This window comes from Alosa pseudoharengus, unplaced genomic scaffold, assembly GCF_046254945.1.
Source record: "Alosa pseudoharengus isolate Yale_2024_CS ecotype anadromous, Long Island Sound unplaced genomic scaffold, YU_APseudo_1.1 YU_APseudo_1.1_scf_15, whole genome shotgun sequence".
NCBI lineage: Eukaryota > Metazoa > Chordata > Actinopteri > Clupeiformes > Clupeidae > Alosa > Alosa pseudoharengus.
In genome coordinates, this window is record NW_027468620.1 from 1,527,939 (window position 1) to 1,548,333 (window position 20,395).

The 20,395-nt window shown below is 39.1% G+C and overlaps 1 protein-coding gene across 1 annotated transcript in view; it reads right to left on the bottom strand.

Moving 5' to 3' along the window:
- Nucleotides 1-9,302, bottom strand: part of nrg3a (neuregulin 3a) — a 134,447-nt gene extending 125,145 nt beyond the window's left edge. Inside the window, exon 1 of the mRNA XM_076285265.1 lies at nt 8,490-9,302. Coding sequence (XP_076141380.1) covers nt 8,490-9,192 — 703 coding nt within the window. The 5' untranslated portion in view covers nt 9,193-9,302. The remainder of the gene's footprint in view (nt 1-8,489) is intronic.
- Nucleotides 9,303-20,395: the final 11,093 nt, after the last annotated feature.

Below are 20,395 nucleotides of genomic sequence, written 5' to 3' on the forward strand. Positions count from 1 at the left end.
GAGGCCTTAACAGTTCATTTTTTATCAGTTAACTTTTATGATGAAATGCCATATACTAATGTCATGGTGGAATCCCTTTCCTACATTTTTCTTTGTCTTGGCATAGTAGTTCATAGTCTTTTCATCTATAGTCAGGTAAATCATACAGTAGATGTAGTTGTAACATGTATAGATCATATAGATGTTACATGCAATTTGCTGATGTAATAAACATTTCTTTTCATGGCATCAAAGTAAAATGAAAAGGCTTACGGAACTGAAAAGAATAAATCATGTAGGCCCTCAAGACTGGTGTCTTGACTGGGTCTTCTGTCCTGTTTTAATATTAGAGGGAGATAATTGCACTAATTGACAGTATTCAGTATTTCATAATGTGCAAGATGTGTGACATTTGACTTAATTCACACTAACCTGACAAAGTATAGCATGAATGTGTAAATACTCCAACGCAAACCAACGTAGATTGAGGTTGGAGTTAAGTCATAAACATTTCCATAGCAATGGTGATATCTACTAATTAAGACACTCTTACACTTAAGGACTTTTGGTGTGCTTTTCTGTGAAATTTCAAATAAAACATATCATATGAACTTGTGGTGTCTACGTAAGGGATAATGTATAGAACGCCGGTCATTATTGGGAAAGTCCCGACAGGGCGAACCAGACCCCGACGTGCACCAATAATGGCCGGCGTTCTATACATTATCCCGCTTATTACACGGCTACTTGCCAAAATGAAATAATAAACTCCCCACGATATGACATAGCCTAGCCTATTTGTTACCGTTCATCGTGGCATTTGCTGAGAAACAAATAGTTTGCAATAACACACGCTGAACTTGAATCAAACATTCTTTAGAACACAGCTAATCAACTGTCTGCTTTCACTTTTGAATGAAGTTCCAGTCCTTGCGCAGTGATATGAAATACCTGAATTAGAAGCAAAAAACTCCGTTGCCATTGACAGCGGTCATTATTTTTTCCAGAGGTCCTTTTCTCGGAATTATTATACGGCTCATCACAATGCTAGTAGAACGCTCCATTGACTTGAATGGGATTTCCCAACGTTCTACGGTAAAATATTTTCATGTAATTACCACTGCAAACATATAATTATCAATGGCACTTCTTGCATTGGAACTTCATTCAAAAGTGAAAGCAGACGGTTGATCAGTTTGATTCAAGTTCAGCATGTGTTGCGAACTATTTGTTCGTTTTGGCAAGTAGCCGTATAATAAGCGGGATAATGTATAGAACGCCGGTCATTATTGGGAAAATAAGTCCCTTCAGGGCGAAGCAAGACCGGTTCGCCCTGTCGGGACTTATTTTCCCAATAATGATCGGCGTTCTATACATTATCCCTTACATAATGACCGCTAGAACTTTGGGAAATCCCATTCAAGTCAATGGAGCGTTCTACTTGCCTTGTGAAGAGCCGTGTAAAAAATTATCATATACAAGCTCTTCATCATCACATAGCTGGTTTAAAGTCTGTCTACCTTGGATGGTTATGATATTATGGCTTAAAATCAAATTCTCAATGGAGAAAATGAATGGGATTTTCTACTTCCAGCCCTGGAGTGGGCGGTCACTATTGAGCTTTATTCAGAATCTAAAAACATAAACTATGTTATATCCTAGCATTGAAATGCTAACAATACTGTTGTTTCACACTAACAAGGCCAGCACATCAACAATGATGTTGGCTTAGTGGCTATCCTGTACATAATTACTGATCACAAACACAATCATTACTTTTGCTTAGGTAAACAAACACAATGGTATCTCTGTATCAGGGCTTTGAACCGGTTCAAGGAACGAAAACGAAAACCGGGAACTTTTTGTATTTTACAGGGAACAGAAACGAAACCGGAAACGTTCCTGCGCACGTTACCATGACGGCTGAGGTTCACTTCCTGTGTGACATCACATCAGACATTCGCTGACTGAATGGAGAGAGAGGTGTGGATTACAAAGTCTCCACTCCACATCTTAAATAAAAGGTAAATTACGATCCATCGTTAATTAAAACGCTCATTCCAAACACAATATCAATAGCTATATTTGTCGACTCCACGTTAATGATGGACTAGCGAACATTAGGCCTACTGGATGGCCTTTCCCCCGACAGTTGCAATTTGTTGTTGCCCGAGTGGCATAACCACATGTCTTAATAATGTTGTTACGTTTGTGTGGAAATGTTCTCTTTTAACAATAAACTACACATTTGAAATAATTGTAGGCCTATTTAATTATTATTATTATTATTAATCATATAATTATTATTATTATGTAATAATGGTTGTAATATTATTACATTTGGTTTAAGCTGGATGAGAAAGATGTGACATAATTCTATAGCATTAAACAGCTGACAGAAACTAAATTAACCGTTCCGGGAACAGTATTTTTTGTTCTAACCTGTTCGGGAACGTCAATTTATTGGTGGAACTCATAACCGGAAACGTTATAATTCCGTTTCTATTCGGAACGAACTGATTGGGACAAAAAATCGGTTCAAAGCCCTGCTCTGTATGGATCCTACAAATGTTGGCCATCACAATGACGTAAAGCCAAGTTGGTGGTCAAAAAAGTAGTCTACTTTGATGTTTGAAGACATGCCCTACAGGATTGCATTGCTGTTAGTAATAGCATTTTAAATTGAAATTGCACAAATTACCATATTTTTTGTACCTAATGACAGTTTGTGAATAAAACATCTAAAAATAGGCCCCATGTTGAAAAGATATCCCTTTATGTTAATTCATTTAAGATTGCACAATCTCTTAAATGAACCCACATAAATAGTACACATTGGAAAAAAAGAAGCTTAGAAGCTTAACATTAGGTTGTGGTCAGCTACTGTTCTGCATACAGTAGTAACTCTTCCTTTTACCCAACATGTATTTATTATGACAAACACAATTAAACTCAATACAGAGGAACACACCTGATATAAAAAAACTCCACTATTACCAATGAATTATAACATATTATATATGTATGTGGTACTTATAGGTAGGCAAATACAGGAAAACTACAGCTCAAATACAATACAAATACAGAGAAACTACTACTGTGGAAACTACAGCTCATTAACATTTTGTCAATTTAACAATATTCAACTGTAACTGTTACATAGTTTTTAACATATTTGCACTTTCGGAGTAAACATATCAGGACATTTTAAATTTAAGTATTTCTTAATACAAATCCTATCTTACACCCGGCACAATTGCTATATTAATGCCACTAAAAATGATAACGCCACTGACCAAGAAAAACCTGGTCTAAAGTGAAAGGTGCATGTTAAGCAGGGTTGGGTAGTAACGGATTACATGTAATCTGGATTACGTAATCAGATTACAAAAATCAAGTAACTATAATCAGCCCAGATTACAATAAAAAAAATTGTGTAATCAGATTACAGTTACATTGTTGGGGATTACCTGATTACATTTTATCATGCAAGCAATGCAACTGTTTAATGATAGCCTAGTTATCTTTTAATTCGACAAGCTTCGGGCTTGCCGGTTCGATCCCCGACCAGTAGAAAAAATGTGGGCGGGGGAAGTGGTTGAGCACTGCTCTCCCATGCCCACATCCCATGACTGAGGTGCTCTTGAGTAAGGCACCTAAACCCTCATTGATCCCCGAGCGCCATTGTAGCAGACAGCTCACTGCTCCGGGTTGGTGTGTGCTTCACCTCACTGTGTGCTCATTGTGTGCTTCACCTCACTGTGTGTTCACTGTGCTTCACTAATTCGCAGATTGGGAGACCAAATTTCCCTCACGGGATCAAAAGAGTATCTATACTTACTAACTTATTTACTATTGGGGCAGGTCTCTCGGCACACTGCCTGATCTTTTCCTCCTAATCTTAATGTAGCCTCTTGTTTTAGTGTTACCATTTACTTTGAGAAAGTCACCAGGTCCCCCTGGTTGAAAAACATCCCAAAGGAATAATTTTCTCACCCCCACAATTGAAATGGACATGGTGTCATTCAATCTCAGGCCATGTCCCTGGGTCAAAAAAATCCAGCGAAAGCTAAATTCATTGTCCAGGTGTGCCTTTATAAAGGTTAAGCTGAGTTGTGCATGTTTGGAGAATAGTGATCCATGATCACATCCATGATGATTAAGTGATCAATTTTGGGGAAAATTTCTACCACCAAAATACCAGTAGTAATCTAAAAGTAATCCTAAAGTAATCAGATTACGTTACATGTTTTTGGTAATCCTGATTACGTTACTGATTACAAAAATTGCCATGTAATTTGTAGTCAGTAATGGATTACATTTCAAAGTAATCTGACCCAACCCTGATGTTAAGCACTCAAAATGTAAGCAGTCCTTAGCAACGAGTCCCAGGCAACAACTCATCTGCTTGGATGAATATCCTTAGGATTTTTATCATTTGTTATTTGAATATTATTGGGGTGTTATTTTTTTAGGCTATGTTTTCGATTGTAAACCCTTGTCAGTCAATAGTGAAAGTAAATGTAAACTAAGTGTAAACTAAGTGTTTTGTCTTTGACTTGATTTTTTTGACTTAGTTTTGTCGTTGGCTGTGAGACTGAGGTGAAGTTTAAGTTGGACTTTCAACTGTTGAAACCGGCCACAATGAATATATTGAATATCTGTCGAATACCTGTCGAATTATCCAACCTGAAACTAACTTCACTGCAGGTTTTTGCGGGCCACCCAAAATATGGTGTTTCTAAAATGACTATTGTGGCTATAAAAGACATGCGTTCATGAGTATGTTAATTATATTCACAAACACTGGAAGTGGTGGACATTCCTTTATTCTGAGATGTATCAATAGGCTCTAAAGAGACATAAGGTGCATATAGAGCAGATCCATATAGATTATTTGTCAAATAGACAGTATCATGGGATGGAACCCAACTTCTGTCAAAGCTCATATTTTTTAAAAAGAAATCAGTGAAACAGTATCCTTACAAACAATAAGCAACATTTTACTCCTTTCCTTACCCACTTACGGCTCCCACACACAGCAGCGTTCCGTCAATGCATGCCAGTGGGTGTTCCCGACGGTAGCTATGCAAATGACTTGAAGTAAAACCGTAATGTGATTGGTTGGTGCCGTCCGTAGATTGGCTTGATTGGCCGGTGCCGTCTGTCGGTGCAGCAACAGCTGAACTCCTCAACGCGAGCGGCGGGAGAAACGCGACGCGACGGACCCACAATTCAGTTCGGCAACGGATCACGTGAGCCCATGTAAAGTGAATGGGATGCGTCTCCAGCAACGCGAAGCACGCAGCTGTGTGTGGGAGCCGTTAGCATTATATTCCTTCAATAACAAAATACATTAATTGCAGAGTAAACACTTTGGTTTATTATGTGATGTTGATGGCTATGTAAACATATACTTGTCAGTCCATTCCGACTGGAATTGCCGATTTTCATCTTCAATTTTACGTTGAAAGCCAGATTTGAAGGCTTGCGGGCGGACTGCAAGTAAAATCCAACGGGCCGCATCTGGCCCGCGACCTGCTAGTTGAATAGCCCTGATGTAGTTTTTTACCAGACTTTCTAATGAGGAGACACATTAGTCAAAGAATCCTCCATAGAAATGCATGGGTTCATAACGCCAATATGGCAATAGTCTCTACACATATCTGCCCCTTCATGTATGCTACCCCTTTCCCTTGAATAGGAAATAGGCTGCCCGATAACTGCCCAAAGTGCGTTGCAAGATGCCGCCGAGTGGGGGGGCTTGCCTAAAAGGACTTTGGCTATACTCTGTGACTGCTAGTCACACACACATTTTAGGAAAGCAACGATTAGTGGAATCCTGGTGTTGCATACATGGTCTTGCATGTAAGCAGATTTCTTCTGCAGAGGTGTGCTCACTCATTGTCAAAATTCCAACACACCGTTTGATGTTGCGTTCCTTGCTCTTAAAGGAAAGGACAGATGCCTCTCTCATTGGTTTAATGGATGTTATGGCCAAAACACACTTGTGACTAATTAAGAAACATACGTACAACCCTTTTTAAACAATGCGCCTGCCGATCAAATTACACCATCAAGATAGCAATTTCGGACTGGACACAACCTATGCTTAAACCATACATCTCAGACCATGTGTTTCAGACCGTCAAGATAGGGCCTATTGTCTGTGAGTTTCATCACAGCATTTTAGACAGTACCTGAGAAATTATGCGAATTACAACTGTCCTCAGTCTTCCCCAATAAATTAACTTGCAAAACAGAGGAGACCCAGAGCAGTAAAGGGGGGGTTTGCGCTTGGGGCCGAAATTCTTAATTTGTACAGGTGCACTGTTTCATGTGTCAATACCATTGTCCAGGTATTGTTTACCAAATGAAATGTGAAAAATGATTCATATTTAATAATAATTCAAGTCAAAATTATTATTTTTGCCCTACTGACTAACTTGCCCTACTGACTTACTGTAATCATCATTTGTACTACCTTCATTAACATATGCTCTATCAAGGTGTATAATGCATTGCTTTCACTGATATACACTATCATAGTGACAGCATTCTATATTTACTCTGGAGGATATAATATCACTTTACCATTGATTTATTTTCTTGGATGTTTTTTCTTGATTTTGTATGTGTCGTATTTAAACCACTGAATGCCTATATCCCTGGGATCAATAAAGTATCTATCAATGTGTTTCTGTATTTATAACCAACAAATGACAGATCATGCCATGGGTAAATATTTGATAGCAGAAATCAGGGAAGTGAGTACATGACATGAAAATAAACATCATAAAGTCGCTGTTACTAATTCCGACAACATAAATATACAAATTTGACTAAGCCAAACAGTGACCAGGACCTCTTCTTTGAAATTCTTATATTACCTCAATAATAAAATCTACAAAATCTATGTTCTATAAAAATACATACATCCAACTCAATTTTAAAAGGTACTGTACTGTACTGTACTAATTTAAAAGTGCATTTTACTATGTCAAGCTTTTTCAAGGACATTGTTATCCCATGATACTAGTATGTCATGTCATTTTTAAACCTCATGTTAACATGTGCAGACAGAGCCCCCAAACACACATGTGAGTAGTGACTGGGCTGACAACATTCCAAATGGTGCCCACAATCATTAGCTTTTTTAGCATTAGAGCTAGTTAAACTAGTAAGTTAGTTCCCCTGTCCAGTGCCCTAGCAGCGCTGTTGATATATTAATCAGAGGCCAGGCCTATGTTTATGTAGTAAAAAGTAGACTAAATTTTAGGCTTGGTACGGTGCGCATGTGAATAAAAATAATTGAGCATCCTAATGTAACATGGTGTTGGTGCATTTTGAAAATTGTAGATGCTCTTGAGTAAGAGTGAGAAGCAGTTTGCAGAAGCCTAAAGCTACTCCTATTCATTGGGGAAATGTTGGTGCCCTCTCTGACACTTGGTGCCCTATGCGAAAGGTCAGTATGAGCTCAACATTGGTTCCTATTTGGGCACCCATTGGACTTGCACCAAGTATCCTAGTAGTTCATTATTTTAACCATTGTCTTTAACATAGCAGTTATATTTTAGATATATGCCAGCAAGTACATCTGATTTTTAGATACATTGGTATACTGCCTTAATCTTGATTTCTTTCTTTTTTTTTTGGGGGGGGGGGTGTCTTTTCCCATGCTCTTTCGACCCTTCCTTCCTGCATTCCCTGGTATTTAATTTCATATGAATGAATTTTGATAGGAGGAGACCCTATAACAAAACCTCTAAATCATTGCTGAACAATGAACGTTGGTCCAAGGTATATCATAAGTAATAGTTTTGATATCAGAAATCAGAGTGATCTTGTTGCATTATAATCAGAACTACAGAATAAATAGGTAACATGTTAAATTAATTTCATATTGATGAAGGTATGGCTTTTACTTTAGGCCAGAGCAAGTGAATTGACCTTTAATGAGGTATTAAAATCATACTGGCATTCTGAAGTTGTGTTGGTAGTTCAAGCTCAAACAAGAGTTAATGCCACAGTGTCCATATTCTAGTCACAATAGCCTACTTCATAATTTGGATTCAGCCATCCATAGTGATCAAGACATGCCCCACTGTACAGTCAATTTGAAGGCTAGAATCAGATATTCATCTAACTGGAATAATCATGAACTCAGACTTGCTCATCAATCTGAGAAAAGTACAATTAAGGGGAGGCTTCAAATGATTATTGTTGCCATTTTCCCTCTAAATAAGTGAGGGAATAAGTAAGTATTGCTGAAATATGTGAAAGAATTTGCAAGTATGCTTATATATAATACAAAAAGCTATCTATCTATCTATCTATCTATCTATCTATCTATCTATCTATCTAAAAATAAATGCCAATAACAGAATTCGTCATATGCCTTAACAAAGCTAAAGAATGGACTGAAATATTTGTAGGTGCAAACATGTGTGACACATATATGATCATCCATCCTATATTTATTTCAAATCCCATTTAGAATGCAAACTCACGTGTTGTTCCTCTGTTGTGTGTTGGTGTGGACGTGATGGCCAACAACTTGGTGTTTTGATTATGTGTCCATAGTTGTGTGGAGTCATGTAGCACTGTTGGGTTGGAGGTCTTCGTACTGGAAGTTGAGATGCCCTCATTGGAGTTGGTGCTAACTGCACTGGTGGTGGTGAACATGGGGGTGTGAGGTCCATGACGCATGGTAGTGCTCCCTTGTGTAGCTTGTTTGCCTGGCATAGTACCCTTGCTCGTGGTGGAGCTTACTGGGTGAACACCAGGCCTTGTTCTGCTTCGCACCACAGTAGCTGTAGTGGTATACGACATTGTCGAGCTGACTAAATGTGTGACAGCAGTGGTGGTAGTAGTATCGAAGCTCTTTGGGAAGGTACTGGGCTTTGACAGGAAAATAGGATCCTGCCCGATGCCCTTGGCATTAACCAGATCTGTGGGCACATAATCTCGCACTGAGCCCACCACAATCCACTTGAGAAGCATCAAGCTCAGTCCAAGGCCAATGAATCCGATGAAGAGTGGTACTACACACAACCATGTCTGCTGCCGGGGCCACAGGGCACAGGGACCACAGCGCAGGTGTCTCTGTCCCCTGGCAGGAGCTTGCTGGTTGCTCCCAGGTCTCCTGTTTTCTTCTGGTTCCTCCAGAATCATGGCCCCGGAGGTAACACCCACACCAGAACTCTCACTCATCTTTCCAGCAGTGCAGCATGGGTTAAACTCATTTGCTAGTTGGAATTATGGATGTTAACATCAAATACTACAATTATGGTGATGCAGTGCTGTCCAACAGCTGCAATCCGTAAACCAGCAACAGACATTTACTCACAGAATTTATATATATATATATATATATATATATATATATATATGCACCGCACACCATACACACCCTCACAGACATAGACATTTGGCAGTGTCGCAATGGTGGATTAATCCTTTGTCCAATATCCAGCTGCAAAGGTGTGTCAAACCTAAAATTGTAACATCTCAGTAGAAAGGACAGATACAAAGTAAATGAAAGAACCTTTCATTATAATCTAAAAAAAATAATCCTTTTGTGGATCCTGTTGTCGCTCCTTGACCCTGCTACACCCAAGCAGATTACACATCCCCATGTATTTCTGAGTGCTATATTTTCCTGAATTGAATTAGCCCCACAATTTGACCCAAAAGCATGACATTATTTCCATTTCTTGGCTATACAGTAGCCCGTTTAAAAACCTGTTTGGATCAAATTGATTTGCAGCCCATTCTCGGTGTTGCTACTGCTCCTAACGCTGAGTCAGCTCACCAGGTCCTGGAAAGCCTCTTCTTTTTGGCTGGAGAATACACCACCTCATTTGATCACCATTCTGGACTAGACCACTTAGCTGTGGTATATCTTCATATCCAATATCCGCTTTTCATGAATATAAAATGCAAGCGTCGCAGAAAAGACACATATACAACAGTCTTCGGTTTGACATTCAAGCGGAAAAAAAAAAATCAAAAGGGAGCAGAGAAATGGACAGACAATGTGTAACCAAACCAATCTCCAGAGTAATCCTGTCACATCTGTCCACTAAAAGCTATGGTCCCCTGGTGCAGTTAGGTCAGTGAAGCAGTGCTTTTCCAATGCCTGCTAATGCAGCCTTTGGTGGGTAGCTTGTGTGCATCCGCTTGCGACATTCCGCCACAGAGGGAGAAAAAGAGAGAGAGGAAAAAGGGAGGGGTAGGACAGGGAACAGCCCATTGAAAATAGAGGGGGAGAGAGGAAAATAGAGTGAGAGAGCGGGGGATGGTTGATGGTTCTTTTCTTTAGGACAAAAAGCTGCAGTCCAGTTCATGATTTGGGGTATCATTTGGCTCCCCTCACTCACAATAATGACAGGTCAATGACTAAGCCATGTCTGGATTTTGCAGCAATGGCACTCCCCGATCCCTTGCAGTGTTTATCTAGTGTTCCAGCCTTCCTGTAGCTATGATGATACTCGGAAGGAGACAGCTGCTTCCCTCTGCAGCTTATGCTGGGTGGAAAAAGGAGAGAAAATGGGCGCCACGAAGCAGGGATGGATCAGGCTGTGTGTGTGTGGGGTGAGGGGGATGGGGGTTGGGGGCTCTGCACCTGCTCCTTCCACCAGCTCAGAAAATATTCTCCGCCTCCATCATGGGAGGGGCTGTGAGTGTGTATATGTGAGAGACATGTGTGCTCAGAATAATAAAGTGAGAGAAGGATAGATCAGTTAAAATGGAAAGGATATGAGAGAAGGATAGATCAGTTAAAATGTCAGTGCACCAAGGCAGACAGAGGAGATATGTACAGATGGGAGACAATTTGCTCAGACTGAATGAGGTTGAAAGAGACAGAATCAGAAAAAAACACGAGGTATTGCATGGTGGCAACATGAGCAAACGAGAAACTCTTGTTATGATGCATTAGATGTCTTCAACAGTTCATAGGCTAGCACAGTCTGCCTCAGTGTCCCTCCAATAAAGGAACCCCTTTCTGCCCCTCCCTCTGTTTCACATACAAACAAGAATAAAGGATGGGAGACTCACTTCCTAAACGTGATACATGCCTATTCTCTGTTTCTCTTTTTTTTACTTCATCATGCTGCAGTTTTGCTATTGCAGTCACCTACACATTTTCATTGGAATAGAGCAGATGCAGGTTTATTAATGACAGGGCTTTCCAATAGGCCATTTGTTTGTATGCGGGCTGCTATATATCAGCGTGTTTAAATAATACAAATTTTGCATACATTCATTTGCATTTTGTAACATGATTGTACTGAGGTTGTCTATTATACTAGTTCAGTGTCCATACAAATATTGTCTGATCCTGTAGAAAACCTACAAAACACGCCCATGGGCACTGTGAAAATGAAATTATGCTCTGTAGTTAAACAACAATAATAGTGGGCATGCTCGCTCTATGAAGTAAACATTTTCTACAGATGGAAAAGGACATATGACGGCTCACATGAACAATGAGAATAAGCATGACTGAATTTGGAGTTCAAACTGTTGACAAGGAAGAAAAGTTTAATGCTGATGATGGCCTGCATCAAGTTGTATGTTTTTTTGCATTTGCACAGCCCTGGAGACAACAAGCTGACATCACTTGTGCCTGACAAAACAGGTGAATAGTACTGTTTTCATATTGTCATTTATATTGTTATCACCAGAATACCATGAAAATGTTGTGATATATTTGTAAGTCTATATCAATCCTTATTGCAAATATGCGCATTTTCAGACGAGTAAACCGATCATGAGAAAACTGGTTAAGTGAAGCTGATATATTCAAGGAAAATAACCTATACCTTTGTCCAACTGAATTGATCTGCAAAATAAGTTAATTATATGGAAGACTGTGCGTAAGTAGACTGGTCCTTCTACATTTGTGTACTTACATAAGAATTACATTGCAAGAAGTGACGGGACTACTTGTGGAGTATTATGAAAGACAAGCACAAAACTCGTTGCCATTGACAGCGGTAATTATACTGTATGTTTCAGCGGTATTTACATTGTGCATATTTTACAGAACGTTGGGAAATCCCATTCAAGACAATGCAGCATTCTACTAGCATTGCGAAGAGCCGTATAATAAATAAAAATATTTAGGCTAAAATAGGAAGGACATAGAAAGATGCTGTGTGTCAACAATAACAGTGAAAGTAGTACATTTTAACAACTTGCTGAAATGACTGACCCTTTGGTAAATGCTTTACATATGTAATATTCAATGGAATCCATATTTTGACATTGTGGCCACGCCATTTCCTCTTGACATACAGCACATATGGGCTGCACTTGGTGAAAAAAAAACACATGGTTGTATTTGTTCACTGAAAATGTATAGAATTGTTCTGGGTTTTGTTTCTAGAAAGGGTTGCTGGCTTACTTCCACCACAATCTTGGTAGTTGGAACTGTCGTGTGGTGTGGTGTTTCTAGAAAGGGTAGTTCTAATAATCAATCACAAAAATAGACAGAAAGCTTGGTGTTTGGAAGAACAATGGTAAACTAGAAAATGTAATTTCATGGAAGGAATTACCATTGCATGTAAATGCAAAAAGGTTGCTGTGTAAAACATTGTATTAGTTAAAAAGACAATATATGACCCAATTACAGTTCCACTGAAATTACTTGGAAACCCACATTTAAAAAGTGATTTATGAAAATGCATTAAAATTGTGGATAGTATTTTGGAAAATAATTCTTCATTTATTAAAACTAAAAGTTAAAATAAGAGTTGCAAGCGCTGACACTTTGTTTAGTACTGAAGTTCACCTACAGTGCAGTTTCAAATTATTAAAGTTAAATATACGCACCAGACATTGTCAAAGTACATATAGCACATTCGGTCGTGGGTCGCTATATTCATGCAAGATTCTGTCCAGTCTTCCACCAAACACACTATTGAATTTGTTGTATTCAATTTGCTAAAGAAAGAATACTAAGCCGAAAAGATGCTGTAGCCTAGTTGTTGTTTGGACAGATACTGAAGTTTAGGCCTACCGACAGTGCAGTTTCAGCTTATCAAAGTTAAATGTCTGACATTCAGCACGCACACCATCTGACACCAAAATATCCCATACCGAGACGGCGCCTACCCCGAATCGGCGAGTGCCATACTCTTTTTACTGGCCATTCCAATGCACTACACATCAACTTACATAGTCTACTCCTCTGTCGCATGTGGTGCCTGTCTGGCCTGATAGCCTAAAACAGAGGTAGGCCTGGTATAATATACAGTACCCTCCAGAATTATTGGCACCCCTGCTAAAGTTGATTAAAAAACGGGTATAAAAAATAATCTGTTGGTGATTTATTGTAATCTCACAATGAAAAAAAAAATAGGAAAAATCCAACCTTGAAGGGAAGCAAATTTATTTTGAGAAAAAGGAAAATCTCATAAATAAATAAATAAATATTTTTAACAAAAACACATTGCTCACAATTATTGGCACCCCTGCTTATAATACCTTCTTACATAGCTCTCAATACAAATTTCAAGTTTTTGCCTGAAATTGCACTGTGCCTATTTACAAGGGCCACCTCTTCTGGGGCCTACCATCAAATGTTGGACCTCTATAGAAAGCTGAGAACCTCTAGTTTTCGTAGGAAACAGTCAACATAACTGTGTGATGTACTCACACAGAGTTACAGAGGCTAGAATATAGTTTTTTCTTTCTACCGGATTACAAGCATCTCTGAACTGACCACATTTCAGCCCTCTGGGTCACTTGATATCCCTTAGAAACACAACTGAGCCCTAGCACCAGGTCTTGTGAGGCTGTGTGGAAAAGTAGATCAATATAGAATGAAAATATGAGTGCTTTAGACCATTATTTGCCAAGGTATGCTCATGCGTTTTGTAAAATGCCTATGGAAACTCCCCATAGGACTTTTTGTTATCCAAAATGCATACTGACACTCAAATGCTTACTGCACATGAACCCCTTTGTGTAGAAGCATAATCCTGGTCTCAAATGAAAGGTAACACTTTGAGGTTTCTTGTGGACTATTTAGATTGTATGTCAGGTGTTCTGATTTAGACTGACTACACAAAATATGGAATAATTACAAAAAAGTATCTATTATTGCATTTAGTTTGTTGGTTCAATGAGTGTGTATAAGATAAACTATACATCTGTACAACTAATATTGGATAATACAACATGAAGATTCAATTTCTATGGATTCTTGTGAATATTTCAGTACCCAATATGTTGCATCTACTTATGGTGCTGCAGCTACACTGCAGCCAGAAGTCAGGGTAGCACCAAAAGCGGAGGAGGGGGAGGGGGGCATTTTGGATCAAATTTAATTGAGACATAATAAAATTAATCTGAAAATGTAAAGCACTATACAGATTGTACATGAAAAAAGTTGTCATTTTTGGATTCCCAAGAGCCAAAGCTTTGAAATGGTGTATAACATTACTATAGCAATATGGTGCATACAATTGATTTAGAATGTTGGGGGGAGGTGGGGGAAGGGGGTAACCGTCCCGCCGGCGGGTCATGAGGGTTAAACTGTTAAGCCTCCCTTTGCCAATAAAACAGCTTGTAATATTCACCTATGACACCCCATAAAGTTGGAGAATACAAAGCAAGAGATTTAAGACCGTTTGTCTTTACAAAATCTCCCCAGATAGTCCAGATTCCTAGGTCCACACTTGTGCATTCTCCTCTTTGACTCACCCCACTATTTCTCTATGGAGTTTAGATCAGGGGACTGAGATGGCAATGGCCGAAGCTTGATTTTGTGTTCAGTAAACCATATTTGTTTCGATCTGGACGATTGTTTTGGTTCATTGACCTGATGAATGATCCAATTATAACCAACTTTTAGTGTCTTGTCAGAGATTGACAGATGTCCTTTGAAAATGTTCAGGTTTTTCTTGTTGTTCCGGATACCATGCACCTTAATTAGATCCCCAAGGCCTTTGGGAATAAAAACAGCCCCACAATAGCACAGCGCCTCCACCATAATTCTCATTAGGTATGGGATTCAGTCTAGTAATTCTTCTATATATGTCAAACACACCTAACGTGTTTCTAGCCAAAGAGTGCAATTTTCATTTAATTTGACAATACACAGGGATGGATTACTGCACAGGCCTACCGGGCCCAGGCCCAGGGGCCTAAGGGGTCAGGGGGCCCTGAAGCCCAAGCCTTTGCATGGAATCATTCCCTCAATATCAGCACATCAGCATTTAGGCTATGAATCTGATTGAATTTAGTATTGGCCATCTCCAAAATGCACCAGAATACAGGAAATCACATTAAACAAATTAAAACATTTCTGGGGGAGGACCCCCAACCCCCCCCTCCCACATATGCAACAATAAGTGGGGGGCCCTTAATACATCTGGGCCCAGGGGCCCGAAAGTTCATAATCTGTCCATGACAATACACCACACTTCCAGACAAAGTCACTGTACCATTAAGTAACTCCTGTCGTTTACATTGGTAATTAAATGACTGGACAGGTTACCTAGCATGCCCTCTAAATAAGCTATTAGCAATGAGGTCACTTTGAAGATTTTTTGGGGGACTTGGTGACCCCAAGATGACACCTTTCTGTGTAACTCTCCAATAGAGGTTCTTATGGAATGTTTTGCCTATCTTACCATCCTCCATACTGTACGTGGGGGCAAGATAACCTTGGGTCTTTGTCCAAGCATGTTTGTCACATTTCCAGTTGATTAGAACCATTTAATCATTGTTTTAACTGTAAATATAGGCATTTTCAACAAAGTACCTAGTTTTTTATAGACATTCCCTGACTTACAAATGTCAACACACTTTCTTTTTATTTAAATTTAGTGTATTCTCTTGTCTTTCTGATGTTGACAAATGACTAGAGGATTTAGTCTCTGTGTCACTTTATTTTCATATACCTTAGTGAAAAAGAAAGTCATGAACTACTTCTGAAAGTTCACAGACACTCTGATTAACTTAAATATGTTGAAATTAGATAAGAAAAGACTTTTGTATATAAGATTTTTCTAGGGGTGCCAATAATTGTGAGCAACGTGTTTTCATTAAAAATATTTATTTCTTTATGAGATTTTCCTTTTTCTCAGAATAAATGTTCTTCCCTTCAAGAGTTTGAATTGTGAGAGTACAATGAATCATCAAAAGATTATTTTTTATACCTGTTTTTAGTCAACTTTACCCAAGGTGGCAATAATTCTGGAGGGCATTTGTATCTTTGTATTAATGGTTACTTAGGATACTATTTGACACTTTATCATTTGGAGAGCCATTTGTGAGGGAGGCAGTTGATAACCTAAAACTACATTTGATTACTTTTTTAGGGCTGTCAAGAGATTAAAAAATAAAAATTAATTAATTACATACACTTTAAAAAAGGAAAAGTCAGGGCTGTCCAATTTATCAAACCATATAATGTTACAATTACATGCAGCAGTCTAGTTTTGAATGAAACACAACCATATTGTGTTCAAATAGTAATGTCAATTGAGCAATCCATGTTTTCTAATTGAATCAAGTTGGTAACCGTATGGGGAAAAGGGAATAGAGGGTTTGTCACATTTACTAAACACAAAACATGAAATTAAACAAACTCATCTTTCTTTCAAATATTTTCATTAAAAATATTTATTTCTTTATGAGATTTTCCTTTTTCTCAGAATAAATGTTCTTCCCTTCAAGAGTGGATTTTTCCTCATTGTTTTCATTGTGAGAGTACAATGAATCATCATATTACGTTGAACTGACATATCTTGCCACAGCAATAGATTTATTCAACATAATCATGTCAGATAAATGTGAAGCACCTAAGTAGGCTACTGAACCAGCAAGGCAAATAGGGAGGGAAAGTGAAAACCAGCGCCCCAAGTGGTTGCGTTCCTATCGAAGAGCAGCTCCAATGTTAAGTCCCATAGACCTATTTTTAAAAGAATATTGTGAAACCAAATCAGCTAAGTTATCCACCAAAAATATTGTTCAGTGTGTATACAGTAATAATCTTCTAACTGTGAAAATGTCAGGCCCTGTTTTGCCTTATTTTAAAAAATCGAAATTGCTCCTTTTGTTTAATAAACGGATTACAAAAGAAGTCACGTGACTTTACCCTTCGACGTTACTCACGGTAGCATGGTTTGTTTATTAGCCTGGTTAGCATTGACATTTACTGCCAGCTCTACTTAGGTGCTTCACATTGATCTGACATGATTATGTTGAATAAATCTATTGCTGTGGCAAGATATGTCAGTTCAACGTAATAACATTGTGTTTCTCTTATATGTCCATATTTATTTTATGCTAGTCTCTAGACTTTATTCTTACACTGTTGGACTTTCTTATTTGCACCATCACCATGACACTCAGGGCTCTATCGTGCGTCCCAGCGCAATTGACTTTGTATACTCGCGCTTTTGTCTTTCCTATTTTGCAGTCAGCGCATATTGGAATTTTCCCTCCACAGGTACGTGCCTGTAAATTGGGGAATTCGATTGCGCCCACCGGGGCGGTTCAGCGAAAAGTGTTCCGGCGCAAACGTTCACTGTTGATATTTTGCAGTTTCAGAAAACAATTCCGCCACAGACCAGGAACTCCCTGGTCTAAAGTCTGTGGCGCAAATACAGATGCTATTTTAAGGGCGCATGCATGACCACAGGCCTGCATGAATGAATGCGTTGCACACCAATCTACAGACACCCCCGTGCACAGACGGAAACATTCAAAGCCTTGATAATATTTGTCCATTTCCCGGTTTTGTTCGTGCATTGGTGACCTAAAAATTTAGTAGCCTATATAGTACAACCATCTACATGCAATATCTTTACAACAACAACGCCTAATTATGACCTATTAATTTGGACAACTTTATACAGCCCTATAAAGGCTAAAGTTACCTTTAATTTTGTTCCAATTTACCGTTGTGTATGGTTTTAAACATCACGTGCGCTTTAACATCAGCCTAAGCATTATTCCAGCTGCGCTAAGGTTTTAAGCACCACAATTTTGTCTACCTTGTTGTAGCCCATCTGAAATAACTCCAAGCTTTGTTATGTTACCTCCATCCTTTCGTTATTTTCAAAAAACGTTTTATATCCATGATGGCCTTAAAGTCTTGAGTTAGTGAATTAGCTTAAATCAGCTTTTATGTGCTGTTAACCAGCAAATAGTACAAGAAAGCAGCAAGTATGGCTACAATTTCTGTAGTTGCTGCATCCATTCATTGTTACTCTCTCCTGCTCAAACGAATGTTGTGCGTGCATTAAGTTGATGATAAAGTGTTTACAAACTCTACTTAAAGGGGTGATAGAATGATGATATAGGGTATTTTGTGCTGGTCCTTAAGGTCTCTGAATAGGGTGTGTAACATTGGTTGGGCTGAAAATGCCATATGTGCTGTTCTATGTGCCCTAATGCAAGCCTGGTTGAAAGCACTAGAATGAAACGAGAGGTTTTCTTCCTTGTATGGTATGCTCATGAATATTTAGATGAACTGCGTGCTGATTGGTTGGTTTACAACGAGCGAAGCTCCCGAGCAAAGACGCAAACATGGCCGACAGCACTCACTGAAACAGCCAAGGTGGAAATACTATGGAGACATAGGTGTTGAACAGCATATTTGACCCTGAATCAGAGGAAGAATCTGAAATAGAGGAGCAACCAGTCGCCCATAGATTGGAAATGACTACTTCAGAGTGGTAAGTTGTGTCATTTAGCCTACTTTTTGCCACACGTAGCCCAGTTAGCTAGCTGTAATACTAATGCACGTTAGTGTCGTAGACTAAGCTAAACATTCATTTTTAGCATTGTAAGCAACATAAGTTATTTATTTGCACACAAACAAATGTTTTACAACTTGTGCAATTTTTGTCAAGATGTCCAGTTAGAAGCTAGCTGAAAAGTTCGTAGCCAGTCGTGGGCAGTTCAGGCTATGCTGTAGTGAAAGGAGTGCTGCTTGCAAGGAAAGTAGCTGCTACTCGTTTTAGTCAGTAAGTATTCTCCTGCTGAATAGGTAATCTGATTAGGAGTTACATACATTATTGTAGTGGTAATATGCGATCTTACAACAGGACGTCCAGTTAACTGGGCAGGAGCTCTGTGCAGTTCGTAGGCTATATGGCTGAAGTAAAACGAGTAGCCTACTGCTCGCGTCAATGAAAATATTACGTTTGTGTCAGCAGGTCTAATGTACTCGTGTAACTATCCTGCTGATTAAGTCATCTGATTATCGAGATTTTTACCTTCTTTCCATGTAGTAATGTATGATCTTACAACGGGACGCCCAGTTAGCTGGGCAGGAGCTCTGTGCAGTTTGTAGCCTATGGCTGAAGTGAAGGTCAACGAAAATATTACTAGGCCTACTCTCGTTTGTGTCAATTCAAAAACACTTTTATTTATCCCCATTTACATACCATGGAGTAGAGTACAATACTCAAAAATCCTATAAATATCACTGTTTAAAATACAGTAGGTACAGTCAGTAGGTCTAATGTAATCTTGTAACTATCCTATTGACATCTGATTGAGATTATTACCTTCTTTCCATGTAGTAGCCTAATATGTGATCTTACAACTCTGGTAACTAAAACTGGAGACATTTACTTAAGCTACTTTGTGCTTCCTGCTCATTCAAAATTACGAAATAACAGCAGGGAAATTGGGGGCCAAGCTGCGAGGCAACCATTGTGTTTCTATGATTTCTTATTATTATTATTGGGGGCCAAGCAGCGAAGCTGCAGGGCAACCCTTAGTGATTCTATGTTTTCTTCCCTATTATTGGGGGCCAAGCAGCGAAGCTGCGAAGGCACCCATTGTGTTTGTTAGTTTTCTTATTATTGGGGGCCAAGCAGCGAAGCTGCGAAGGCACCCATTGTGTTTCTAGCTTTTCCTATTATTATTGGGGGCCAAGCAGCGAAGCTGCGAAGGCACCCATTGTGTTTCTACTGTTTCTTATTATTGGGGGCCAAGCAGCGAAGCTGCGAAGGCACCCATTGTGTTTCTATGTTTTCTTATTATTATTATTATTGGGGGCCAAGCAGCGAAGCTGCGAAGGCACCCATTGTTTTTCTATTTTTTCTTATTATTATTATTATTATTATTCCTCTGCCATTGAAGTCAATGGCAGCCCATAGAACCGTCTGGCAAAAAGTTCTGAAATTTGGCACACTGATTGGGGACAGTCTCATGATTAATTTCACCAAGTTTCATACCGGCACCTTCAGCGCTCTAGCGCCACCAATAGGCCAAAGTTGGACGTGCGTTCACGCACGTAACTTTTGACCCGTTGACCCGATTGTCAAAAATGAGGTATTGCTAGAATCCTTGGAGCAAGCCGAGTTCAACGCACCCTGTGCCGTCATTTTCCGCCATGATGGATTTTCGGCCATTTTGGATTTCATCAAAAACACTTAAA